Here is a 27,702-nt window from a genome sequence, read left to right on the forward strand (position 1 = left end):
TCTTTGTTCTGGCCATTCTCTGGCAATGCCCCATTTCTGGAAAGCTCTCCTTCCTCCACTCACATTGCTTACCTCCCTGATTTTAAGTCCCAACTAAAATCCCACTATATTTAAATAAACCCTCTTAATTTGAGTACTTTCCCTCTTTTAATTGTTTCCTATTTATCCTCTATGTAGCCTGCTTTCTGTATATGTATTTTGCAAGTTATCTTCCCCATTAGGGGAAGCTTTCCTATTGTAAGCCCCTTGAGGGTAGGAACTATGGTTTGCCTCCTTTTATATTCCCAGTGCTTAGCACAGTGTCCAGCATGTAGTAGGTACTTAATAAATGTTATTGAATTGAAGAAGTAGGCAGATCAGGAATGGCCTCAATATGAATCCTGTAAGAAGCTATTAAGTATTAGTGAAAAGAGTACATTTCAGACATGGAACACATCTATGCAAAAAGCCAAGGATTGGAAGATGGAACATCAAGCAAATCAGCAAGATAGCTGATTAGCTGACACAGGAATCAGGAAATTGTTAAGTTTGGCTAAAACACAAGGTATAGGAGAGGGATTAATATGTCTGGAAAGGTATGGTAGAACTTGAATATAAGAGATTTCAATACTATATACATGAGTTTATATTTTTTCCTAGAGGCAAAAGAAAACCACTGAAGCTTCTTGTGATATAAGTCTTGTGATAAGGAGTGATGTGATAAGACCTTAAATTTAGGACTATCAGTATGGCAGCTCTATGGAAAATTGATTAGAGAGGAAATAGGTTAGATGCCAGAAGACCAATTAAAATGCTAATGTACCGGTCTTAAGGGGTGTTAATGACCTGAACTAGGGTGATTATGTAAATGGACAGAGGGGACAAATCTGAGAGGCCTTATTGTGATAGAATAGATCAAACTTGGAAGCTAATTGGATATGGAGGGTGAAGGACCCTGAAAGTGGTATGCCTGAGTGACTGGAAGTATGATACAATAAACAGAAATTGAGACCTTAAGAAAGGGGGATGAAGCTATGGGGAAAGGTGGGGGTGAGGAGCAGGATATATGTGTGTAGGGTTTGTCAGGTTTGAGTTGCCAATGGAACATCTTCATGGATATATTCAGCAGGCTGTCAGTGATGCAGTCAGAGTTTAGGAAAAAGAAGATACAACATGTATGTTTGGGAGTCATTTACATCAAGATGATAATTGAACGCTTTGGGGAATGATAAAGAGATCCACGAAGGAAAGTATACAGAGAGGAGAGGGCCCTGGCTAGATCCTTGAGGGGGAGCCCACAGTTGGTAAGACATTCCCCTCACCCCCTCAGGATCATCATCCAGCAAATGAGCCAAAGAAGGATTAGTTGAACAGGTAGGAATGCCTAGAGAGAATAGTGTCATGAAAACCTAAGGAAGGAAAATACCTTTCATCCTTTTTAAAGTCTCATTTAGCTGGGGAAGAAGAGAGGAATTACCAAGAGTAATGATAAATTCTAGTTCCTCCCAGAGGATATTCCTTGCCCCAAGAGTTCTCTCTTAACTTGAAAGAATTGGAAAGCCTAAGGATTCTGGAGCACTATAAATGCTATTTGAAAATGAATTTGGAGATAATTTGCACTCTTACTAGGTGCTGTAAAACTTACCCTTCTATGTATTTGGTGACAGTCCAGGCTCTAGTATGAGTTCCACAACTTTGATTGTTAAAAAACAATCAAATAAGCAAATAAAAAAACATATTTCTTATATTCAAATTTCACCAGCCTTGTTGATTTGCCTAACAGAAAACATTTGACATTTACTTAAAAAATCACTTTTTTCTGTGTTTATTATATTTCTGAGACCACTAGAATGATTGTATTTCTTTAAATCAATAACAGCTTCAGTCAACCATTAAGAACCTTTCATTTAGGTTTGTTTCCTATCTTATTTGATTCTTTGAAAGTAAATAATTTCTAAATCTTTGTATTTCTTTGTGAAATGAGTCCCTCTTAAGTATATTTAAAAATCCTATTTGGGGGAATGGATAATAGATAGGGTGACTTGATGAAAAAAATCTTTCTGGTGGGAGTGTTCACAAAGCCCTTGTTACTGGTTTTTCTCTTCAGTTCCTTTTATACCAGAACTTTTTTGCATATGTTCCTTCATAATAAAATTATTTCATGTTTTGTCAGGCATTCTATAATCAAAATATTTTGTTGGCCACAATTATCACATTTTATAGCTTATGCTTTTTCTAGTTTCTGTCTCACTTCTCATTACAGTTTATACTTTAAAGGAAACATTCTTCTAGCAAAGAGCAATTTAGCTTTTTTCACTTTATTTCAATTCATACGCCTCTATCCCTTGTCCAAGAGCCTATCTAAACTTTGCAAAACACTTTGCAAAATGTCACAAGACTAAAACACTCTTGGAGCCTATAAACTTAGAGAAATAAAGATGATGTATATATACTACGAGCAGTTCCCCTTCTTGGATTCAGAGGACTATATTCACTCTTGAGATACTGATCTCACCTTGCAAATGTTTCTGGTGATCTAAATATTGTAATAAAAGGATAAAAGCTATGAGCTTTTTTAATTAGAATAGTATAGGATGACACCTTGGTGGGATGTAGGTCTTCCCTATTTTGGAGTTTGAGAATTTTATTCAAAAGTAATCAGGTTGTTAAAGATTGATTCATTGTATGCAAAGAACAAATTTATTAATTTATACCGAGAACTAAAAAGAGTATATATTCCTGTTGACTTTTCAAGAAGAGCTATTTTTAAAACTAAATTAAAGTGTGTGGTGGGATTTTTTGTTTTTGTTTTCTTTAACAAAATGAGTAATATAGAAATATGTTTTACATAGCCCATATCAAATTGTTTGTCTTCTCCATGAGGGGCAGGGAAGGAGGAAGAGAATTTGGAACTGAAGATTTTAGAAAACAAATGTAAAAAAATTTGTACATGTAACTCAAAGAAAAGAAAAAATAAAAATAAGTAAATAAAACCCAATTGAGAACAGCTTTTTATATTGTAGGTATAGAGCTAAATACCTTTAAGGAAATTATGTCTGAATTCTGCCTGATGTCGTGCTTATCTTCTAAGTAGATATTCCTTCCAAACCTCATTAAGTACTTGTGTCAGTCAGATTACCCTCTCCCTGAGATTATGCCGGAGGGGAACAATGACAAGCTGTACTTGACTCTGCTTAAATAGTCCTTATTAGTTACCAGAAGCCTGTCATTACATGACTTTTTATAGTCGTATATCAGTTTCTCACTTTATAACTGACTGTTTATTTTCTCAATGTTGCTATTTCTTGATAACTTCATTTCTTTAGGTATAGGAGTTATGGGTTCTACTGCTCCATCTATTATGCCTCATTAACTTCATTTTCACAGGGTAACATTTACAAATATTATCTTCATATCCCTGGATAGACCCTATTTTGAGTCTGTTCCATTACAAAGTTATTTGACTTTTTTCTTACAATGCATCATAATCACATCTTTATTTTCATCATGAAAAGGAGCAAAATCCTTCTATTATATGAGACTACTATTATATGAGGCTGACTGATTCATTTAGCTGAAGCAACTATACTTAGGCCCATTTGTCAGTGCTCCAGGGTCAATAAGGAAAGGTTTCATAGGTTTCAAGATAAAGTGAACTCTTATGTATTTGTGCTTTTGCATCCACTTTTGGTTTTAGTTAACTTGCTCTTGAATAGGACCTTATACACATTCAGTACTTGGATCTTTGATCTGTCTCTAATACAAAAATGCATTAAATGCTACTCCCTGCTAATAAGCCCTTTGCTTAGTGCCAAATATACGACAAAAAAATGAAGCAATCCCTGCTCTTACCTAAGAAACTTAAGACCTATTAGAAGAGATAGAATATACATATGTAAATATATACAGAAAATATGTTTGTAAGCATGCATATATGTAATATTTGTATGTATCTATAGTAATTTGGGAAAGAGAGCACTACAAATTGGCAAAGTTAGGAAGTGAGGGATTTTCTTGGGCAGAATTATGGGGAGAGTACTTTCTCTTCTTAGGCATAGGGGGGGTTACCTGTGTACAGGAGCAGAGAGTTTGTATTTGGCAATAGGGGGACAATGGAATTTATTAGTAATCAAGTTGGCAAGTCATTTTGGCAGCTGTGTAGATGATTGTCAGCTCTAGGCTTGTTAGGGTCTGAACACTGAAGTAAATGAATCAGTAAGGTGGGGCCAGGATAGGCAGCTTCATATAGCTCCATTTATTATGGCAAAGGGGCAAGCTTTTATAATAAGAGAGTTCTATTAGACTATTAGATCCATATGTCAAGATATATGTATACTGGGAGACAACTCTCAGCAAGATGACACAAAGATTTTTTGTTTATGGAGGGTTTGTAAAAGAGGTCTAAAATTTTCCCAGAGACAGAATGAAAACATCTCTAGAGGTTTACAGAAACACTCCAGAAGAAGCCTTGAACATGTCTCAAATAAGACACTTGCAGCTTATATTAAATAAGGCCTTAGGCCTAGAGAAAACACAGAGACGTCTTCTGTGAAAATTATTCATGGCTCCTTTCTTCCTGGGTCAGACCCCAACATTTATTCATGGCTCTTTACTCACTGGGTCAGATCCTAACAGATGATGGTTTGAATGATAGGAAACTTTAGGCAAGAAGAACAATTAGGAAGCCATAGCCAGTAGTCTTGAGAAAGAGTAGGTAATAGCTGTAGGAGTAGAAAGAAGGGATTGTCCAAGATAAATTTGAGGGTTGAAATGTCAAGCTGTGACAGTTGATTGGATAGATAGAATAAGAAAAGAATCAAGGATAATACCAAGGTTATACACTTGGAATTCTGGAAGAATATTAGGATTTTTGATAGAATAGTTAAGTTTGGTAGAGGTAAAGGGTTACAACAATACTAATAATTTCTGTTTTAGATATGGAGACAGATTTCTGGGATATTCAGTTTGAAATTTACAGTTAGCAATTGGTAACAGTAGGACTAGAGCTAAGGAAATCAAATTGTATATGTAAGTAATCTACATAGAAATGATAATTAAGGAGGCAGAGCTAAGAGGTAATTATCAAGTGATTTAGGTATTTCTATCCTCAACACTACTCCCCCATTTCCCACTCCCCTGCCCCACCAAAAAAAGAAAAAAGAAAAAAAAAAAACTTCAAATAGATATTGAAAATGCACTAGGCTAAATTCTGATGGGAGGGGTGGGGTGGAGGTGGGTTACAAGTCATTCTCCAGCTCAGATCAGCAAAGGGAGACAGATGTTTGGGGTACTAGATCTGGTTAGGTGTATACTAAGGGGAACACACCAATATAAGGAAAAGCTATGTGCCAGAGTAAGAGGAGATCCCAGATCCAGCACAGATTGGACACAGGGGCTTAAATTTGGTCACAGGGCAAGAACAGATGCCAACTGGCATTTCTGACACTCTCTACCCTGTTCTGGATCACAGATCAAGGGCAAACTGAGGACAGGCCTGTGCCTAGAAATGACATAACAGGGTGAGAAAGGTTCCAAGATGTGTGTTTAGAGGAACAAGTTCAGAAGCAAGCAGTAGCTATTTGGTCCTGACCTCAAGAGTGGAGTGAGATCTTAGTTCTGCCCTCCAGATCAATGTGAAGCTTACAGAGTAATATCCAGGGCAGGAGTTTAAAGTTCTATCACTCTAAACCAGCAAAGCTCTCTCCACCTTGAGTGATCATGGCTGAGCCTAGCAGCAGTTTACCAAAACTTCAGATGGCAAGCTCAGAGGCTTATTATACAGATTGAAACTCATACTAGGAACTTGCAGAACTTAAAACAAGAGGCAGTGATTTTGCCCTGGTCATACTACTTTGAGAGCATAGAAAGGTTGCAAATCCCTAGCTTGAATCCCACCATTAAAAGCTATTGCGGTTACTATGATATTCAAAACACAAATCCAAAGGAAGTGAATGACGATAAAACATTTATAAGCATAGCCTCAAAAGAAAACACAATTTGGACACAAGTTCTGCTAGCTTCTCTGGAAGCGATGAATGAGAAAAAAAATATTAAAGAGTTTTAAAAAATGTTTTATAAAGTAAAAAGAGAGCACTATAGGAAAAAATTAAAAAAGAAATGAGCAGTATGAAGAACAGAAAATTGGAGAGAAAATTAGGAGCTTGGCATATGAAGTAAAAACTTTAACCAAACAAACTCCCTCAAAATTATAATAAATTTTTTAAAAACTCTGTGGGACAACAAAACATGCCCAAAACAACTAATTTGGAAAAAGAGGTCCAAGAAGACCTGAGTTCAGATCCAGCCTCAGATAATTCTTAGGTGTGTACCCTGGGGCAAGTAATTTCACTCCGTTTGCTTCAATTTCTTCATCTACAAGATAGGCATTAATAATATTACCTAAATCCCAGGATTGTCATGAGGATAAAATAAGATAACATTTGTAAACTTGATATCTCTGTATAAATGCTAGCCATGATGATAAATAATGTAGAAGCCATTTTATTACATGAAAGCCATCACTAATAAAAGAGCTTAGGCATAATATCTTAAGAAATGATCAAAAAAAAAACTTGTGGAGAGCTCTTAGGACCAGAAGCCAAAGCAGAAATCTGAAGAATCCATTGATCACCTCCTAAAAGACACTCTAAAATGAAAACTCACAGGAACATCATAACCAAAATCCATAGCTTTTGAATCAAAGAAAAAATACAGCAAACAGGTAGAAAGAAAGAATTTAAAAACTGAGTAATAGGTTCACACATAATTTGGCAGCCACTTAATATCAAGAAATGGAGGGATAGCTGGGTGGCTCAGTGGATTGAAAGCCAGGTCCAGAGACAAAGGTCCTAGGTTCAAATGTAGCCTCAGACACTTCCCAGCTGTGTGACCCTGGGCAAGTCACTTAACCCCCATTGTTTGGTCCTTACCACTCTTCTGCCTTGGAACCAATACACAATATTGGTTCTAAGATGGAAGGTAAGGCTTTATTTTTAAAAAAGCATCAAATATATTTCTTCCCCAAGATTTTGGGTTGGGTCCTTCTTATTCCAACAAAGGCAATGAATTGTAGTGGATCGAGAACTGTCTTTAGAAGTAGAAAGATCTGGGTTCAAGTTCTGCTTCTTACCTGGTCAAGTACTTAACCCCACAGTACTTCAAACCTCTCTCAAAGATTCTCTAATTATATAGCATGTGCTGATCTATATTGAGAGGAGTGTTCTACTCAGAGTTCCTTATACCAATGAATAAAAAAAATTTTTTTCAGGGAATTTTTTCTTCTGGTAAAGAAAAATAAATTTTCATATCATGCTTATATTTATAAATGACATGTACAGCATTATAATCTTTTAAGTGTTTCACTTTTTATACTGCTGTAGATTTATAATGTAGCTTTTATTGGATAAAACATTTCTCATTATGTAGGCCATTTCATACAGCAGTAAAAAATGGACTCCGAGGTATGAATGGGTGATGTAGATGAGCCTGACTTTGAATAAGTAGGAACTTCTTGTTGAAGTAGAAATGACAAGATGCTGGTGAAAAAGCGATCTGACATTCTGCCTTAGAGTTTGATATAAACAAGGAAGGAAATGTTAGACTTAGAAACCTAGCTTTGGGAAGAGGAGATCTTAAGGATTTCCTTTGATGGCTAGGATCCTATGGTGTAAAATTAATTTTTTTAAACATTAATATTTATTTTTTTGAAAAATTAACATGGTTACATAATTCATGGTCTTACTTTCCCCTTCACCCCCCCAACTTCTCCCTACCCCGCATAGCTGATGTGTATTTCCACTGGTTTTAACATGTGTCATTGATCAAGACCTATTTCCAAATTGTTGATAGTTGCATTGGTGTGGTAGTTTCGAGTCTACATCCCCAATCATGTCCGTATCAACCCATGTGTTCAAGCAGTTGTTTTTCTTCTGTTTCCACTCTTGTAGTTCTTCCTCTGAATGTGGGTAGCGTTCTTTTCCATAAATCTCTCAGAATTGTCCTGGGTCATCGCATTGCTGTTAATACAGAAGTCCATTACATTCTATGTTACCACAGGGTATTGGTCTCTGTGTACAATGTTCTTCTGGCTCTGCTCCTTTCACTCTGCAATAATTCCTGGAGGTCTTTCCAGTTAACATGGAATTCCTTCAGTTTATTATTCCTTTGAGCACAATAGTATTCCATCACCAGCATATACCACAATTTGTTCAGCCATTCCCCAATTGAAGGGCATACCCTCATTTTCCAGTTTTTTTCCCACCACAAAAAGCACAGCTATAAAAATTTTCGTACAAGTCTGTTTATCTATGATCTCTTTGCGGTACAAACCCAACAAGGGTATGGCTGGATCAAAGGGCAGGCATTCTTTTATAGCCCTTTGAGCATAGTTCCAAATTACGAGCCAGAATGGTTGAATCAGTTCACAACTCCACCAACAATGCATTAAAGTCCCAGTTTTGCCACATCCCCTCCAACATTCATTACTCTCCCCTTCTTTCATTTTAGCCAATCTGATAGGTGTGAGGTGATACCTCAGAGTTGTTTTGATTTGCATTTCTCTAATTATTAGAGATTTAGACCACTTTCTCATGTGTTTATTGATACCTTTGATTTCTTTATCTGGAAATTGCCTATTCATGTCTCTTGCCCATTTATCAATTGGGGAATGGCTTGATTTTTTTATACAATTGGTTTAACTCCTTGTATATTTGAGTAATTAGACCCCTGTCAGAGTTTTTTGTTATAAAGACTTTTTGCCAATTTGTTGTTTCCCTTCTGATTTTGGCTACATTGTTTTTGTTTGTACAAAAGCTTTTTAGTTTGATATAATCAAAATCATTTATTTTATATTTTGTAATTTTCTCTAACTCTTGCTTGGTTTTAAAATCTTTCCGTTCCCAGAGATCTGACAAGTAAACTACTCTATGTTCACTTAACTTATTTATAGTTTCCCTCTTTATATTCAAGCCATTCACCCACTCTGAATTTATCTTGGTGTAGGGTGTGAGATCTTGACCTAAACCTATTCTCTCCCATATTGTTTTTCAAATTTCCCAGCAGTTTTTGTCAAATAGTGGATTTTTGTCCCAAAAGTTGGGCTCTTTGGGTTTATCATAGACTGTCATCTTGCTGATGTCACTTACCCCAAGTCTATTCCACTGATCCTCCCTTCTGTCTCTTAGACAGTACCATAATGTTTTGATGACTGCTGCTTTATAGTACAGTTTAATATCTGGTACTGCTAGGCCCACTTCCTTCACATTTTTTTTCATTATTTCCCTTGATATTCTTGATCTTTTGTTATTCCAGATGAACTTTGTTATAGTTTTTCCTAATTCAGTAAAAAAGTTTTTTCGTAGTTTGATAGGTATGGTGCTAAATAGGTAAATTAATTTGGGTAGAATGATCATTTTTATTATGTTAGCTTGTCCTGCCCATGAGCAATCAATATTTTTCCAATTGTTTAGATCTAGTTTTAATTGTTTGGAAAGTGTTTTGTAGTTTTGTTTTCTTATAATTCCTGTGTTTGTTTTGGTATATGGATTCCTAAGTATTTTATATTGTCTAGGTTGATTTTAAATGGTGTTTCTCTTTCTACCTCTTGCTGCTGTGATGTGTTGGAAATACATAGAAATGCTGCTGATTGTGCATTTATTTTGTATCCTTTGCAAAAGTTGTTGCTTATTTCTACAAGCTGCTTAGTTGATTCTCTAGGATTTTTTAAGTAGACCATCTTATCATCTGCAAAGAGTGATATAGCTTAGTCTCCTCATTGCCTATTTTGATACATTCAGTTTCTTTTTCTTCTCTAATTGCTACTGCTAATGGTTCTAGTAAAATGTTAAATAATAGAGGAGATAATGGGCATCCTTGTTTCACTCTTGATCGTATTGAAAAAGCTTCTAATTTATCTCCATTGCATATGATGCTCGTTGATGGTTTTAGGTATATACTGTTTATTATTTTTAGGAAAGGTCCTTATATTCCTATACTTTCCAGGGTTTTCAATAGGAATGGATGCTGTATTTTGTCAAAGGCTTTTTCAGCATCTATTGAGATGATCATGTGATTTTGGTTTGTTAGCTTGTTGATATGGTCAATTATGTGGATGGTTTTCCTAATGTTGAACCATCCTTGTATTCCTGGTATAAATCCCACCTGATCATGGTGGATGATCCTCTTAATCACTTGCTGGAGTCTCTTTGCTAATATTCTATTTAAAATTTTTGCATCTATGTTCATTAGGGAGGTTGGTCTGTGGTTTTCTTTCTCTGTTTTTGATCTCCCTGGCTTTGGAATCAGTACCATATTTGTGTCATAAAAGAAATTTGGTAGGACTCCTTCTTTGCTTATTATATCAAATAATTTGTATAGTATTGGGATTAGTTGCTCTTTGAATGTCTGATAGAATTCACTTGTGAATCCATCAGGCCCTGGTGATTTTTTTCTTAGGGAGTTCTTTGATGGCTTGTTCAATTTCTTTTCCTGATATGGGATTATTTAGGTATTCTATTTCTTCTGCTGTTAATCTAGGCAATTTGTATGTTTGTAAATATTCATCCATATCTCCTAGATTGCTATATTTATTGCCATATAATTGGACAAAACAGTTTTTAATGATTGCCTTAATTTCCCCTTCATTAGAGGTGAGGTCTCCCTTTTCATCTTTGATACTGTCAATTTGGTTTTCTTTCCTTTTTGTTATTAGATTGACCAGTACTTTGTCTATTTTATCTGTTTTTTCAAAGTACCAGCTTCTAGTCTTATTTATTCATTCAATAGTTCTTTTACTTTCGATTTTATTAATTTCTCCCTTGGTTTTAAGTATTTCTAATTTAGTTTTCATCTGGGGATTTTTAATTTGCTCGCTTTCTAATTTTCTAAGTTGCATGCCCAATTCATTGATCTCTCTGCCCTCCCTAATTTGTTAATATATGCACTCAAGGATATAAATTTCCCCCTGAGTATTGCCTTGGCTGCATCCCACAGAGTTTGGTAGGATGTCTCATCATTGTCATTCTCTTCAATGAAATCGTTGATTGTTTCTATGATGTCTTTTTTGACTAGCTGGTTTTGGAGAATCATATTATTTAATTTTCAATTAGTTTTTGATTTGTCTGTCCAGGTGCCCTTGCTAATTATTATTTTTATTGCATTATGATCTGAGAAGGTTACATTTATCATTTCTGCTCTTTTGCATTTGTTTGCAATGTTTCTATGCCCTATTACATGGTCAATCTTTGTGAATGCACCATGTGCAGCTGAAAAGAAGGTGTATTACTTTTTGTTCCTATTTATTTTTCTCCACATATCTATTAAATCTAATTTTTCTAGGACTTCATTCATCTCTTACCTCTTTCTTATTTATTTTTTCGTTTGATTTATCTAGATCTGAAAGAGGGATTTTTAGATCTCCCACTAGTATGGTTTTACTATCTATTTCCTTCTTGAGATCTGCCAGGTTTATCTTTTATGAATCTGGTTGCTATGCCATTTGGTGCATACATATTGAGCAATGTTATTTCCTCATTGTCTATACTGCCTTTAATCAGGATGTAATGACCTTCCCTGTCTTTTTTAATCATATCTGTTTTTACTTTGGCTTTGTGAGAAATCATAATTGCCACTCCTGCCTTCTTTTTCTCATTTGAGGCCCAAAGGATTTTGCTCCAGCCCTTTACCTTAAACCTGTGTATGTCCACCCGCCTCATATGTGTTTCTTGTAGACAACATATGGTAGGATTTTGGTTTCTAATCCACTCTGCTATTTGCTTCCTTTTTATGGGCGATTTCATCCCATTCACATTCAGAGTTATAATTATCAGTTGTGTATTCGCCAACATTTTGGTATCCTCTCCTAGTTCTACCCCTTCTTCTTAAACTATTTCCTTTTAAACCAGTGGTTTACTTTATGCCAGTAACCCTTGTCCCCTCCCTTGATTTACTATCCTTTCTACTCCCTCCCTTATTATTTCCCTCTTTTTATTTTTAAGGCCTAATGAATTCCCTCCCCTCCCTTTTATGACCTCCCCACTCACCTGCTCCCCTTGGTTTTTCCCTTCTGACTTTCTCAGTAGGGTTGGATAGAGTTTTATAGCCCAATGGATAAAGCTACTCTTCCCTCTCAGGGTTAATTCCACTGATAGTAAGGTTTAAATATTACCTCTTAATGCTCTCTTCCTGTCCTTCTTATAATAGTATTCATCCCTTCTCCTTCCCATGCCCTCTTTGTGTGTAATAGAATATCCTATTTTTCTCATTCATTCAAGTTTCTCTTGGTGTCATCTACTATTCACCTCCCTCTTTCCCACCCCCATATCATCTTAGACCATTTAGTATTCCAAACTCTCCCTATGAATAATTCTTCTAATTACTCTAATAGTGAATAGAATTCCTTACAGAGAATTATACATAACATTTCTCCATATAGGAATACCAATATTTAGATCATATTGAAGCCCTTAAAGAGGCACATTTAAAAAATACGAGTTTTCTTTTTTTCCCCTCTGTTTCTTATTTACCTTTTCATGTTTCTCTTGATTTTTGTGGTTGGATATCGAACTTTCCGTTTAGTCCTGGTCTTTTCTGTGCAAATACTTGGAAATCTTCAATCTTGTTGAATGCCCAAACTTTCCCTTGGAAGTATATGGTTAATTTTGATGGGTAGGTGATCCTTGGTTGTAGACCCAGTTCTCTTGCCTTTCTGAATATCATATTCCAAGCCTTGAGGTCTTTCAGTGTGCAGGCTGCCAGATCTTGTATGATCCTGATTGTTGCTACTTGATATCTGAATTGTCTCTTTCTGGCTTCTTGTAAAAAATTTATTTTTTTTTTTTACTTGGAAGCTCTTGAATTTGGCTATTATATTCCTGAGGGTTGTCTTTTCTGGGTCTAGTGTAGAGGGTGATTGATGGATCCTTTCAATGTCTATATTGCCCTCTTGTTGTAGAACTTGAGGGCAATTTTGCTGAATAATTTCTTTTAGTATGGAGTCCAAATTTCTATTAATTTCTGCTTTTTCAGGAAGAGCAATGATTCTCAGATTGTCTCTTCTAGACCTGTTTTCTTGGTCTTTCACTTTCTCATTGAGATATTTCATGTTTCCTTCTATTTCATCAGTCTTTTGACTTTGTTTTATTTGTTCTTGCTGTCTTGAGAGATCATTAGCTTCTAATTGCTCAATTCTAGCCTTTAGGGACTGGTTTTCAGCTATAATCTTTTGGTTTTCCTTTTCAATCTGGTCATTTCTGGTGTTCAATTTACTTATTAGTTCATTTGATTTCTGAGCCTCACTTTCCAATTGCAGAATTCTGCCTTTTAAACTGTTATTTTCTTGCCAGATTTTGGTTTCCATTTTGCTTACCATTTAGTTTGATTTTGGGGTATCTTTCTCCAATTGGGAGTTTCTGTCTTCTAACCTGTTAATTTCCTTTTGAGCTATTTCCCACTTCTCTCACCAAATCTCTTTCATCTTTTTCATCATCTCAGATTTGAACTCTTCAATAGCTTGTGGCCAGTTTTCATTATTTTGGGAAGGTTTGGATATGATTACTCGTTTGTTCTCCTCTGCTGTTTGCTCTTTTGTCTGGATTTTATCTGTGTAAAAGTTGTCAAGTGTTATAGATTTTTTTCTTGATGATGTTTCTCTTTTGGGGTTCTTGTCTCTGGCTTGCCTTTGTTAGCCCTGCACCCTCTCAGGTTTATCCTCACACTCAGGGTCTGTCTGCACTCTTTAGGTTCCTGAGGTCTCAGGTCTAGTTGTTCTCAGGGTCAAGCCTCCTGGTAGTCCCCTTTTTGTTCCTCTGCCCGAGGCTCCTTTAACAGTCTCAGGGCACTGCTTCCACAGTTTTGAACCCCTTCTGCACTGGGTCCCCACTCAAGGTCCGTGCCTGCGCTCAAGATCCAAGTCCTTGCCTGAGCTCAGGATCTGTGTCTGTCTGGGCTTGCAACTGCACCCGCACCCGTGCCTGCACTCAGGGTCTGAGTTCAAAGTCCACGCATGTTCTTTAGCCTCTTGGGGTCTTAAGTCTTGTTGCTCTCAGGAACAGGCCCTGGTGACCGCAAGTCACTGCCAAGGATTTAATGCATGCCCCAAACTTGCTTCAAATCTTGTGAGCTGGCTTTGGCACTGTAGGTGGTGTGGGGTGGGGGAGGGGGCTGCTCAGCTCCCATTTTAGTGAGAGCTGTTTCACCCCTTTATAGTTTGGAAGTGCCCCGATTCCACATACCTCCAATGCTGCACCCTGTTGTGGGGTCCCTTTGTTTCTCTGGATTTTTTTTTTTTTATGTATTCTTGAGGAGTCCTGTATGTTTTGGTTAGGAGAGGTAAAGCAGCTGCTTTTTACTTTGCCGCCATCTTAACTAGGACTATGGTGTAAAATTCTGTGGGGCAGTTTAGCACTTGAGGAATGGGGAAATGCTTCCAACAACAAAATTCTGAGAACATGAACAAAAATCATTCCATTGAGGGATAAGCAAACTGGCAGCGAGATTCTTCTAACCTAGCGCACCTGGTCCTCAGACAATAGATATGGCTCAGACAAAGAGTTTTTTTGATTTGGTGGAATCCTATAGAGTTTTCCATTCTGCCGAGATTACCTTGGAAATACAAATGTAGAGCTGCCTAAAGATACAGTTGTCGATGCCCAAGAACCTCACCAGTCAACTTATATTTTTAAAAAGGACTTATATAATAATAAATAGAACACAAGATTTATAAGTACCTGAGGGTGAATTATATTCATAACAGCATAGTTATCTGAGAAGTATGTTAGGAGTATTAAAGCTTAGAGAAGACTGCAGCTAGTGATGAATGTGAAGGCCAATTTAAGAAAAAAAAATTTAATTTTTAGGAAAGCAGAAGGTCACTGAAGGAAATGAACTACTGCTCCACGTGAGTGGGAGGATAATAATGTTTGATTGAGGAGATCCTTGAACTCTTTATTTTCTCTTTTCTCTCATAAAGAAAAATGATTAGGAATTATACCTTGGACATAATTAACCAAGAATTGAAATTCAGTGTAAGGGTGGAGATGTTAAGAGAGTATTTAGCAGTTCTCAATGAGTTAATCACTAGGCCCAGACATCCTCCATCCAAGACATATGAAAGAATGTTGTGGATATGATTACTGAGTTGGTCAGTAATCTTTGAAAAATATTGGAGAATGTGACAGTGTTATAGTATAGGAGATTGACATATATTTTCCTAATTTTCACAAAGGAGAAGATAGATTTTTTTCAGACTAATGGCTGGTGGGTATAATTTTTATTTTTTTCAAAGAGAAATTTCTTTTTCAATTTGACTTGTGAATTCCAGTGCTTGATACAATATCTGGTACCTACTAAGGTTAATAAGTGCTTATTGACTTGATTTTTAGTCAATGTAGAGAGTTTCTGTTGAGAAACATCCTATTACTTGGCTTATTAGCATGGTTTATGCGTTTTATAGTCCTAGAGAGTTGTCTGGAGTTCGGAGGTTAAATAACTCTCTATAGTGACAGTGTATGTCAGAAGCAGGACCTGAACCCAGATTTTACTGTGACTGACACTGACCGTCTACAATGTTGTGTTGCTTTGAAACAATTTAGAATGAATTATTGGAGATTTTTTTTCATGATATTATGTTAGGTTCTGGACAGTTGACATTGTTCATTGTTCATCCAATTCATTCCAAATACATGTATAGGCAGGTTAGAATGTTCATTAAATTAAATGTAATTAATTGATCTTTTCCTAGGTTGGTGCAGATGGTTTGATGAAGCTGAATGGTTCGGCCCTTAATAATGAGTTTTTCACTTCAGCTGCTCAAGGCTGGAAGGAAAGATTATCAGAAGGTGAGTTTTTCCCATTAGTTTCTTCTCCCAGAAATTATTCTCTTAATGAGACAGACATGACTTGACCAGGATTTTGGTTTGGGAGCAGGATAGTTTGATATGTCTTTAAATCTAGGTAATGAAGCTATATGCCGCTTATCTTCATGGTCATCTTAGAGATGGGAGAAGCCTAAGAGATATCAGAACTTAGATCAGTGCAATGACCAGTCTTATTGCCAGAGGACTAATGATGAAATATTCCTTCCTCAGTAAAGAAATAGCGAACTGGGAATGTGGAATGAGGCATACCTTGTTTTATACATAGTCAAATGTCTTCATTTCTCCTCAAGTGTGTTTCTTTATTGTGAAAGAGATTTCTATTTGAGATGAGAAAGGATTAAGAAGTAACATTTTTATTTTTAAAAAGTAGATGGGAATTCAAATGCACCCTCTGACAGACCTATGTAATTATAAGCATATCATTTAACCTCTAAGGTTCAGTTTCTTCATGTATAAAATAAAGATGATAATTATGAGGAATCTGCTTTGCATAATTTAAAGTTCTTCATCAATGCAAATTATTTTTATTCTTTATATTAAGTAGGTATAAATGACAAACAGTTAATATTTTTTAAAAATTGACTCCTATATTGCCAAATCAAATTTTTACAGTAATTTTTCTTTTTTCTTTTGTTAATCCTACAGTATCTATGACCTATAATTTCCCCATTCACACATCAAGTTTTAATTTCCTTCACATGCATAAACACTTGCATAATTCAAAGTCAGGCATAGGTGAAGAGAAAGAGTCAGAGAATTCAACTCTTCCAACATCTGGGTTCCCTTTCTTTTCCTGCAACCCAGGGTTAAGGTTTCCTTTTCTCTCCTCCTCGCTTTTCCCAGCCTTAAAGGCTCCTTGAGTTGCTTGTTATGCCGAGTGTCCGTCCATAGTGATTTTGAGATATTTGGAGGGATTGGAGAGAGATCAAGAATGGAATGTCCAGGTACCAGCATTAGTTGTTCATGACTTGCCTGAAGTGACAGTTTGAATCCCTGTGTTTTGGGGAGAGTAGACAAGGAGGAGGAGAGAGGTCCCAATGAGAATGTGCTCCGGAACTCTACCACCTGAAAGACTTTGGGCGATGGAAGAAGAAATGCTTAAGCAAGGGTGATGGGGAGATGAAGGAAATGTGACCGAGGCAAGTGGGGAAACAGATGTTGACAATTTCTCTTATGATCAGCCCTGATTTGTTTTATCTGGACATCGACACATTGAATAGTTATCTTGTTCTCCAGCTCCAGCTCAGCCAGAGCACTACTTTTTTCAATGACAATTTGAGAAATTTCTGTCATCCTTGAGTTAAAGATAAGATGCAACAAGTGCTTGTTGGGCACTTGCTGTGTGCCAGGCTCTTGTAGTAAGTGAGGACTGGAAGTTACAAGTAATGTCAGTTCTGGTTAATTTCTTTTTTGTACATTATAGGTGAGTTCACACCAGAAATGCAAGTCAGAATAAGACAAGAAATTGAGAAGGAGAAAAAAGTGGAGCCATGGAAGGAACAATTCTTTGAGAGCTATTATGGGCAGAGGTAAGAAAAAGCATGACTTTTTTGTTGTTTGCAATTCTCTTCTTGATTTTTTTTCCTTTCACTAATCTAGCCTTTTGGAGGATATTCTTTTTAAAAATAGTATTTTATATTTTCAAGCCTCCCAGTCTCCAAACATCTTGACATTGGCCTGTGTCTTCATGGTTTCTTTCTTTTTTTCTTTTAGTTTTTTAAACCCTTACTTTCCATCTTAGAATTGATACTATGTCTCAGTTCTAAGGCAAAAGAGTGTTAAGGACTAGACAGTTGGGGCTAAGTGACTTACCCATGGTCACACAGCAAGGAAATGCCTCAGGATTGTTAAGATGTGAATCTAGGACCTCCCGGTCTCCAGATCTGGCTCTATCCAATTAGCTACTTGGCTGCTCCTTCTGGTTCCTTTCTAAGGTGGTTAAGAGCTGGACTAGCCTTTTAACTTTTCATAGAAGTTCAAGTGCAAAGAGGTAAGATACTTTATCCAGAATTCTTTGGGAAAACTGGTATTTGATGTCAGTATATTATGGTTGAAGCCCTTGTCTCAGAATTGCATTCACTGCTCTGCTTTCTTCAGTGACTTATGTAAACATTTTTCTTCAAATAGTAAAATCTCTTACCTTGGTTGATAGTCTTCCAGATTGGAGGCTACCCTGTTGGAGTCTTATAACTTCCCTAAGATCTTCAGAAGACGTTGGCATGTAGGCTTTAAGGTCTGCAAAATAAATTTCTATAATTTCAAGGTGTGACAATGATAATGACTGCTACTAACAGCACTAGAAACATGGGGAAAGTCATCAAAATTGCTATTATAGCCACGAATTACTATCCTCTGAAAATTCAATACTATATTCAAAAGCTCATTTACAGAGTTTGCACTTACACAGTCTCGGTCATCACATTTGCCTTCACACACCTCTCCTGAGTTTAGTGGTCACTGCCAGGCTGAGGATTAGAACTAGAACATTGTTATATTCTAGGCTAGCAGTGCCACTGGTATGCTTGGGGACCTCAGGTGAGTCAGCCCTCTGACCTTTTCTGGGCTTTGATTTTCTCTTCCATAGAAAGAGAAGATGGATTAGATGACCTCTGAATTTCTTCTTAGTCCTAACATTCTCTGTTTCTACAGAGATCCCCTGTTTTTTTCTCTCCCTAGCAATTGAAAATGTTATATAACTAGAGCATGTCAAGTAATTTTGACAGTTGTACAGAAAGGGAATGTTCTGCGTGAGAATTGCTTTTATAGCCTTTCAGGTTTCTCATATCACACTCTTGCAAACTTTGTTACAAAGTGGGCTTTTTTTTCCTTCCAAAAAAAATGAGCTTTATTATTGGTTCCAGCTAAAAATCATATGGATCACAAGAATTTTGCCATATTTGAATTATGAAACTATTCAGGAAGTAGGGTGCAGGCCAAGGGCAAGAATCAAGCATCAATCAGGCAGGATCAGACAGACCAGGGCTGATGACCTCACTGGGCCCTTGACTCTGCTCAGATTTGCCTTTGCTCATTCCCTTAACCCAGGATGAGATGAAAACAAGAGCCCTTTCCTCCCTCCAATGGAATGGAAAAAGTGACCCAAAATAGTCTAGGGAGCAGCACATTAAAAGTCAGCTTTATTCAGTTGTTATTGGTGTGCAGAAAAGGTCCCCTCACTATTCTCAACATTCATGTGAGTAGTAGTGCTGGGCTCATTTGTTCTGTTTTCAAAATGAGTCCACTGTTACTGCAATGAACTGAGTGTGGTTTCCATAGGAACTAGCTGCATTCTGGGTTCCTAAAGGAAACTTGTTTTATGTTGTTTGCTACTTTTCCCCTCAAAATATAAACAATCCCCGTCAGTCCCAAATGAGCAGCCCGTTTGGGAAATTATGTTTAATGTTGTTAACAGGTACTGAATGTAGTAGACAGATATAAAAAATGCTTACAATTAATATATACACACTTTTCTTATGTACTGTGTTTGTAAACAGTAAAAGACTGTAAAAGACTTCTTTTCAATTGAGTTCAGCATTATTTTCTTGTGTAAAAGGAGATATATATTACTGAATCCATACTTGAGTCTCTATCCTTTCTGCCATCGTCCTATAAAATAGAATCATTCTTATGTCTTTATTAACTATTATTACTAATTGCCAGGCACTTTTGATGCATTTTGGTTCCTACTTTCAGATTCATTGCAGACATGATGGCAAAATAGCAATCATATAAAATATTGACTAGAATGTAGAACTAATAATGACAATCTTGAAAGAGGAATTCTCCCTCTATTCTTACCTTATTATAGTTGTTAATTTGGATCCTTTTTTTACACAAGGACCAGCTCTGAACTCTTCATGGTTTCTCAAAACCTAGTCCATGTCTTTGATGTAGGACTAACAATTTGAAGTCCCTTTGAGTTTGCTTAGTAGTTCTTTGTTTTTGCCTATACTTTAGCTTTCCAGAACAGTAAGAGCAGCTTTAAGTTGTTCAACAAAATGTATGTAAACTCTTGAGTTTACTTGAGGCCTGGATCTATCTTATTTTTGTCTTTGTCATCCCAACACCTAGCATATTGCCTTGCTTAAAAGTAGGTACATATGAACACTGCACCAGGACAGAATATCCATAGAATATTCATACTTTGGGGTTCCCCATTTGTTTGCACAACATGGTAGCCCAAGAAGCACTGAAACTACCTGCATAGAGCTATCTCTGCTTTAAGAGAATTCATAGAATTTCAGAGACCCCCAGATAAGATGCTTAGTGACTCATAGTCCTTGAAGAACACTCAAAGCCAACTTTCCTTTTGTCTGCTTGATAGGAGAAGGTGACTAGGAGTTGTGAGGAGTGGGGAGGGCTATAAGGGAGGTAGAATAAAGCTGTGGACTTTATCTAATTAAGAGGAGACTAGGGCAAGTCTGTCATAAGGCAGCACTTTCATCTCCCTCTCTCTAATCCCAATTCTCCTTCCTTAGCACACACACAAACATTAGGACATACAGGGGAGCTTTTTAGGCCTTCTCCAAGTTTCCCTGGAATAAGATAGAGATGTGCCATGGCTACCATATGACCATAGATAAGCACACTTTGAAGTTGAACATTGCCATTAACCAGAGCATTTAGTACCCTATGACAGATGATAACTCACTATAAGAGTCTCACTAAAATAGACGTCTCAATGGTTTGTTTTTTCTTCCACTTTTTAGTTCTGGGTTGAGCCTTGAAGAGTCCAAGAAGCTGACTAGTGCTACCAGTGACCTAAAAATGAGGAAACCCCCAACTGAGCAACCAAAATCCATACCACCTTCAGAAGAACCTCCTACCAAAACAGTGATGACGGCTCCTGAAGCAGAGTGTAAACCAGTGCAGGTGCTGTCCCCAGTAAGGAAAGATTCAGGAGAGAGCATAGAAGAAGTGTTGCCCAAACCTTCCAAATCCCCTGAGCCTTTAGTTTCCTCAACTAGCAATGTCATTGAGCAGAACAGAACAGGCCTTGTTGCAGGCCCAGAGGAGGAGGACCCCTTAGACCAAAGGAAGCCAGTAACCTCTGTTGAGCCAAAGCCTGAAAATGAAAATCATCTCACTACAGCTACTCCCACCGTAAAGGAAAACAAAGGCACACCTATTTTGACTCCAACCAAACCAAAGAGCCCAGGAATTGGAAAACCAATCATGAGACCAGTCACAGAAGAAAATCCTCTGGAGAACACTGTGAAAGAAGCCTCTCCCTCAGAGCACAGTGATCTGAACCCAGAAGGCCTCAAGAGGAAATCTTCACTCACCCAAGAAGAGACCCCCATGAGCTGGGAGAAAAGGCCTCGTGTCCTTGAGAACCACCAGCACCAGCAGTCACTTCAAGCCTCTCAGCAGCCCTTTCTCTTCAGAGGGGAAAGGGTGCAGGTTCGAAAAGTACCACCACTCAAGGTAAGAAAGGAGAGGAATCGGTGGGTAAAGGGGGGTACTTACTGGAACCTGGACTTCCACTCAGACTTATTAAAGAGCTGTTATTTTGATGTTATTCCAAGCATTTGCCCCTCAGATGGGGCTGAACATTTCATTATCAGATCACAATTTAGTAGAAATTACTTAATGGCCTCCTGAGAGCAAAATCTGTAGCATAGATATTTAAGAATGGCTATAAATATGCTGACTACAGGAAATAGAGGCTCTGGGAGTGAATAGAGAAATTGTAGAGGAAACAGACATTCTGGCAAGATGGAGGCAGTTGAACCCTGTTTATATCTTGAGTGCTGATAAGCTTTCGTTACATAATGTCAACAGAAACTAAGTCACGTTTCATTTCTGTCCCTCCCCCCAGATCCCGGTCTCCAGAATCTCCCACGTGCCATTTCCTACAGGACAGGTCTCTCCCAGGGTTCGTTTTCCAGCCTCTATCACTAGTCCCAACAGAACAGGAGCCAGAACCCTTGCAGACATCAAAGCAAAAGCCCAGCTGGCCAAAGCCCAGAGGGCAGCCGCTGCTGCTGCCGCCGCCGCTGCTGCAGCTGCCTCTGTTGGGGGGACCATCCCAGGACCTGGCCCAGGAGGGGGAGGAGAAGGAGCAGCAGGAAAAGGAGGGGATCCAGGATCAGGTGGAACCAGTGAAACTGGAAAAGGGAACACACTGGAACTGGCAGGAACTGGAAGCAGGGGAGGTACGAGAGAGCTTTTACCCAACGGTCCAGAGACTCAATCCCAAATTGAGACCAAGGCCCCAGGCCCGGCATCACCTCACGGTATCTCTAGAGCACAACTACAGCAAGCCCCCTCCTTACCAGCCAGAGCTGCAGGCAGTGGAGCATGTCCAAGGAGCCCCTCCCCAGCCCTCACTAACCCACCCCCACCAACTATAGAGAAGCTGAAAATTGAAAACCCAGATTCCTCTTTGGGGACTGACAGAATGGTTCCCTGTAGCCCTTCCCAGATTCCCAATAACTTCAAACAAGAGAAAGCACCTTCTCCATCAGCAGGCTCAGCCCTGACCTCAGGGACCCCACCTGCTCAGGTTACAGCAGAATGCACAGTTGAGCCTAGAGCGAGTTCTAGGAAGGACATACCAAGTGTTGCAGCTGTAGTAGAGACAAGTCCCAGTGCTTCTTTGGAGGGGGCTCCCTCCTCTTTGACAACTTTACCAATAGCAGCCACTTTAGAAAAGCCTCTGCCTCCCCAGACCAGTGTTTCTGCAGCACCTACTACTGTATCAGCTCCATCCTCTAGCACTTTGCCAACCTCTAGCCTTAAAGCTCCAGGAGCTTCCTCAAATCCAAGCGGACCCACTGCACGGCCAAGCTCTAGTATTCCTGCTAATAACCCTTTGGTCACCCAGCTGCTCCAAGGCAAAGATGTTCCCTTGGAGCAGATACTGCCTAAGCCTCTCACCAAAGTAGAAATGAAAACTGTTCCATTGGTTGTGAAGGAGGAGAAAGGGACAGGGGCACCCAGGGACACCAGCATTACAGGAACTAGTGCCAGAGGGGAAGGTAGTGAGAGACAGTCTCATCTGTCTACACCTCACTTGGAGAAAGTCCATCAGAGCAAACAGTTGCCCCAGGTCCCAAGGACCCTCCACCTCTTCTCAGGAAAGGACCTGAGGGACTCTAACATTGATCAGTATCCTTGCCAAGAAGGACTCAATAAGGTAACCCAAGAGCAGCTTTTGCAGACGCTCATTAAAAGGGTTCAGAGGCAGAACCTGCTGTCAGTCTTGCAGCCCACCCAGTTCAGCCTCACTCACTCAGGTTTCCAATTAGAAGACATCTCTACCAGCCAGAGGTTCATGCTGGGTTTTGCAGGCAGAAGGACATCCAAGCCTGCCATGTCAGGCCACTACTTACTCAACATTTCCACCTATGGCCGGGGTTCAGAGAGCTTTAAGAGAGCCCAGTCCATGAATTCAGAGGATCGTTTCTGTCTGAATAGCCCTCCTGAGGCCTTTAAAATGGAACACCAGGACTACAAAGGGGCTGCAGCAGACGGCAACAGCAGTAAAGATGAAGACGAGACTGATGAAGAGAGTACTGAGGAGGAGGAGGAAGAGGACCAGATCCTGGTGAAAGAGGAGCCCTTAGCTTCCCAGGTTTCTGGCAAGTGTGAAGGAGGCCCAGGAGCCTATAGCAGAGATACCCTATCGACGTATGACACTCTAACCACCAAGAATATGAAAGCTGAGGCACCAGTGGCACGGCACGCCACTGTCAGCAAGGAGAATTTCCACCTCTTTCCTACAGGTCAAGTATTTGATGGAAACACCCTGGCCAGAGATTTCATTCAGGCAGCACAAGAACGAATGGCCCATGCAATGAGGGGAAAGATGATAAATAATAGCCCTGAGCTATATGGTACTCTTCCTCTTCCCACAGATAGCCCCACACATCAACCTCTGCTCCTTCCCCCATTGCAGACCCCAAAGCTTTATGGAAGTCCCCCCGGCCAGCTTGGGCCTAGCTATAGAGGCATGATCAATGTCTCTACTTCTTCTGACGTGGACCACAGCTCTGCTGTGTCAGGGATGCCTGACTGTAATCAGGTGTCTAGCAACATGGGAGATGTCATGTCCTTCTCAGTGACAGTCACCACCATCCCTGCTAGCCAGGCAATGAACCCCAGCAGCCATGGACAGACCCTCCCTGTGCAGGCCTTCCCTGAAGAAAACAGTGTGGAGGACTCACCTTCAAAATGCTATTGCAGGTTGAAAGCCATGATCATGTGCAAAGGCTGCGGTGCCTTCTGCCATGATGATTGCATCGGCCCCTCCAAACTATGTGTCTCCTGCCTCGTGGTCCGGTGAGAGATGATGGAAGAGCAGAAAATGAGAGACCCTAAAGGAGAAAGAAGGGGGTAGACAAATATAGAGAGAGACACAAGTGTGTATAGGTCCTTCTTTTGGAATCACAGGAAGAAATAACTTAATTTCAATTGTCTTACTCAAGATAAATGTTACATAATCAGGAATACAGAATACAGTTTTTCATTTTAATGGAAGAGCACCTTGTTGTACAGTAAGTCTAAGTCAAGCAAGACTTTGTGAATTGTGACAAGTTTGCACTTATAAAATCATGTAAATATGTCACATTATTTTGTTTAAAAATTATTTTTCCAAGTGTTTAGGAGATAATGTATTACCATGGACTTATGTTTTGGTTCCAGTTCAGATGACTCAGAAAAGCTTGTTACCCTGGAAGAAGAGAGCCAGTCCCCTCCCAACCTCTCCCCTGTGAGTTAGGCTGAGGAAAGGAAGGTTAGAGGGAAGGGCCAGATGTAATGGCTCTCTGTCCTAACAAAGGCCTTGAAATTCTGGTTAGAGGAATTACTTGGCCTCCTCCAAGGGTCTGAGCACTGGATGTACTTAGCCCCTTTGCCTAAGAGAGAGCCTTGTTCCCTTTGGTCATTAATAAGGCATTGATTTCACAAGAGCATTACAAACCGTTTTTCCACCAGCTCTGACCAGCTTCTGTGCCTTGTCTCCCAGAAGCTGTGTGGCGTCTGAGCACTTCACTTGTGGATACTTGCCATTCTCCCAACCCCACCCACGTGCCCTGAGACAGGGTAGTCTAGGAAGGGTGCAGCACCTTGGGCCTGACTGCCCGCTAGCTTGGGTAGGGCAGTGATTCCAGCAATAATAATGAGCACTTAGTCATTCCTGGGAGCTCTTGGGTAGGTCAGCAGCAGACACCCCAAAAAATAAATAAATAAATAAAAAGGATAGTAATAGAAGCTGGGCTATATTTCCTTTGGGGGTTATTTGAAATTGTTGGGGCATGGAAGAGCAAAGCTTTGCTTAGTTTAAACACTAGCCTTGAAATAGCCTCATCCTTCTTTCCTCAACCAGACACTCAATGCTGAGCAGACAGTCCTTAGATGGCATAAGTGACTAATGCCACAATTGCAGCTTCTGTTACACTCGTTTTGGCCTGACAGGCCATTGCGGGGCATGTACTAGGCTAATAATTTATATATTTTTAAATTTATATATGTATATATATTTTTTAAGATACAAGTCGGGCACTTTTCATATTTTTGAAAATACCAAACCCTCAGTTTGTCCATGTCTGCTCTGGAAAGCCTAGGGGTAATGATGGCTACAAACAAACATGGGAGAAACAGCAGATTCACCTGGGAGTACAAAACTAGAATGGAGGAATGAGCCCTGGCTAAAGAGGACTAGAAGTCATTGTTGGTTTAGTGGGCCTGAGGCAGCAGCCAAAATTATTTCATAAATTTGGAGTGATCTTGATTTGCAGAAAAATAGAAGGTCTAATTCCAAGTGTGTGAAATAGAATTATCCGTGCAGCTGACAAATACAACTAGTTGCATCCAGACTTGGTATTCAGGGCATGGCACTTGTGAAATCCAAAACATTTTAGAATTTTAAAAGTACATTCCAGAGTGGGAGATATTAAGAGGTCCCAGTTTAGTGTTACTTGTTCTCTTTCCATTTAACTTTTTTTTTTCCTCCTTGTCTTTTCTCTCAAACTACACAGTCTTGACCCCACCCCCATTCCAAACTTTCTAGAAGATTTACATCACCATTACTAGTCTCTCTTTGTTCCCTGGCTTGTGGCCTGAATGCAGTTATAGGGACTCTGATTGGCATAAAATCCTTCCATTATTGACCCCTATGCACATACAGCCACGAAGAAGGAGGACTGCAGGAATCCCTAGGTTGGCAGCAGCTGCTCCAATTAAGTCCTCAGCAGGTGGGTCAGACCTATGGGTTTGTTCTGCCCTGTCTAGCTGCAGGTAGAAATGCTCTTAGCAAGTTGAGGAGATCATAAGTGAAGGATTTGACCTGCTGGTGGGTTACTTCATTCCTTGTCTCTCCTTCGTTTCCTGTGCGAGTAGTGGTGTTAGGGGCGGGTCAACATATAGATTGAGGAAAATTCTTGGTTGTTCCTTTAATCTAGGGATAGACAAATGAGCCACCTGCAGAGGAAGGAAAACTTCAGGCCCCATCACAAGGCCAGTCTATATTATTGTCTCTTAATTCATATTGACCATGATTTTTTTTAAAAACCTGAACATTATTACTCCTCTCCAGATGTTCTAACTAAAGCAGGCACCTAATTTTTGAAATTCATTAAACAAAAAGACAAGAAATAAATCTGTACATTTTCCCCACCCTGCGGTGTTTGAGTGCATTCCAACCCTGTCTTCTCAGATTATCACAACTTATAAAAAAGGATCAAGTCCATTTCTCCATTATTAAGGATCACATATAAACAAATGGAATTAAGAATGTAGGTCACACCCAATTTCACATTCTCTATTGCAAAATAGCAATATGTTGTTCAGTTCGAAAGTCATGTCTTGTATATTAAATAGCAAAACAACAAAAAAAAAACCCTTTTAACTTGGTATTAGTCTTGAAAAATGAAGCAGTTGGAAATGAAAACCTATTGGAACCTTATCAGTTGCTATTGGTTTTTCCATATCTCCTGAGGGTTCCAAATGGGGTTTTAGTTTTTTCCCCCTTTCTTCCTACTTAACTTGAAATATTTTCAAGGAAAGTGCTAAGCGTTCTTATAGAATAGAGTTCAATTGCACTACTCCCATTGACTTTAGTTGGGTGTTGCATCCCTAGTGGGCATGCTTCAGATACACCCTCTATCCTTCAGATGCCTTCCAATATAGGTTCTTCTGCAGGGAAATAGCATTAATAATACAATATCTCCAGGTCTTAATTATGTGTGTTCTGAATTGTTTGTTATAAAATGTTCTTCAAATTTGAAATTGTGTTAGTTATGTAAACCATACCATCTAGTCAATAAGAATAGAAAACCAAATAAACAGATGCCCTGGGTTCTCTGTCCTCCACCCCCTCCATCCACATGCTCAAGTTACTGATGTTCTCTGCTCTCAGATTTAGCATCCTTAGTAAGGGCTGGTAACATTTTCAGCAGGCTGAGAGGTGTTTTGGAACTTTTCTCTAAAATCTAAATAGCCATCCAGGGAAAGATCAAATCTGCCAGGTAAAGGTTTTAATCAACGCATTATTAATCACCTGGTTTTAGCCATTAATAATAAGTTAGTGATATAAACTATATAACTGGCTCTGATTGCCTTTTACCACTTTCAGGACCGTGAAAGAACCTCTTGGGTTAGGGTCTTACCGAATGTGGTTACCAAAATGAAGGGCTCCTACATGGCTCATGTTAATTATATGTTTTGAAGGCTCCATCAACAGTGAATAGCATCAGAATCTTACCTGTGCCTGGTCCTTCTGTATAAGGTAAACCCTACAAAGTTCCATGATAGCAAAATGGAAATGGTCCTGATTCTTCCCCATTACAGAGCACTTGGGCTTAAACTTGGCCCGGGGCCGGGTAGGCTTCAGCTTGGGCTATTGAAT

The 27,702-nt window shown here is 38.9% G+C and overlaps 1 protein-coding gene across 3 annotated transcripts in view; it reads left to right on the forward strand.

Moving 5' to 3' along the window:
• ASXL2 (ASXL transcriptional regulator 2) overlaps positions 1-24,345 on the forward strand; it is a 166,723-nt gene extending 142,378 nt beyond the window's left edge. For all 3 annotated transcript variants that reach the window (XM_044663756.1, XM_044663757.1, XM_044663754.1), the window contains 4 exons: positions 15,716-15,812; positions 17,275-17,380; positions 20,561-21,278; positions 21,673-24,345. In XM_044663756.1, the coding sequence (XP_044519691.1) occupies positions 15,716-15,812; positions 17,275-17,380; positions 20,561-21,278; positions 21,673-24,141 (3,390 nt within the window). In that variant the 3' untranslated portion in view covers positions 24,142-24,345. The remainder of the gene's footprint in view (positions 1-15,715; positions 15,813-17,274; positions 17,381-20,560; positions 21,279-21,672) is intronic.
• Positions 24,346-27,702: the final 3,357 nt, after the last annotated feature.

This window comes from Gracilinanus agilis, chromosome 2, assembly GCF_016433145.1.
Source record: "Gracilinanus agilis isolate LMUSP501 chromosome 2, AgileGrace, whole genome shotgun sequence".
NCBI classification, from domain to species: Eukaryota; Metazoa; Chordata; class Mammalia; order Didelphimorphia; family Didelphidae; genus Gracilinanus; species Gracilinanus agilis.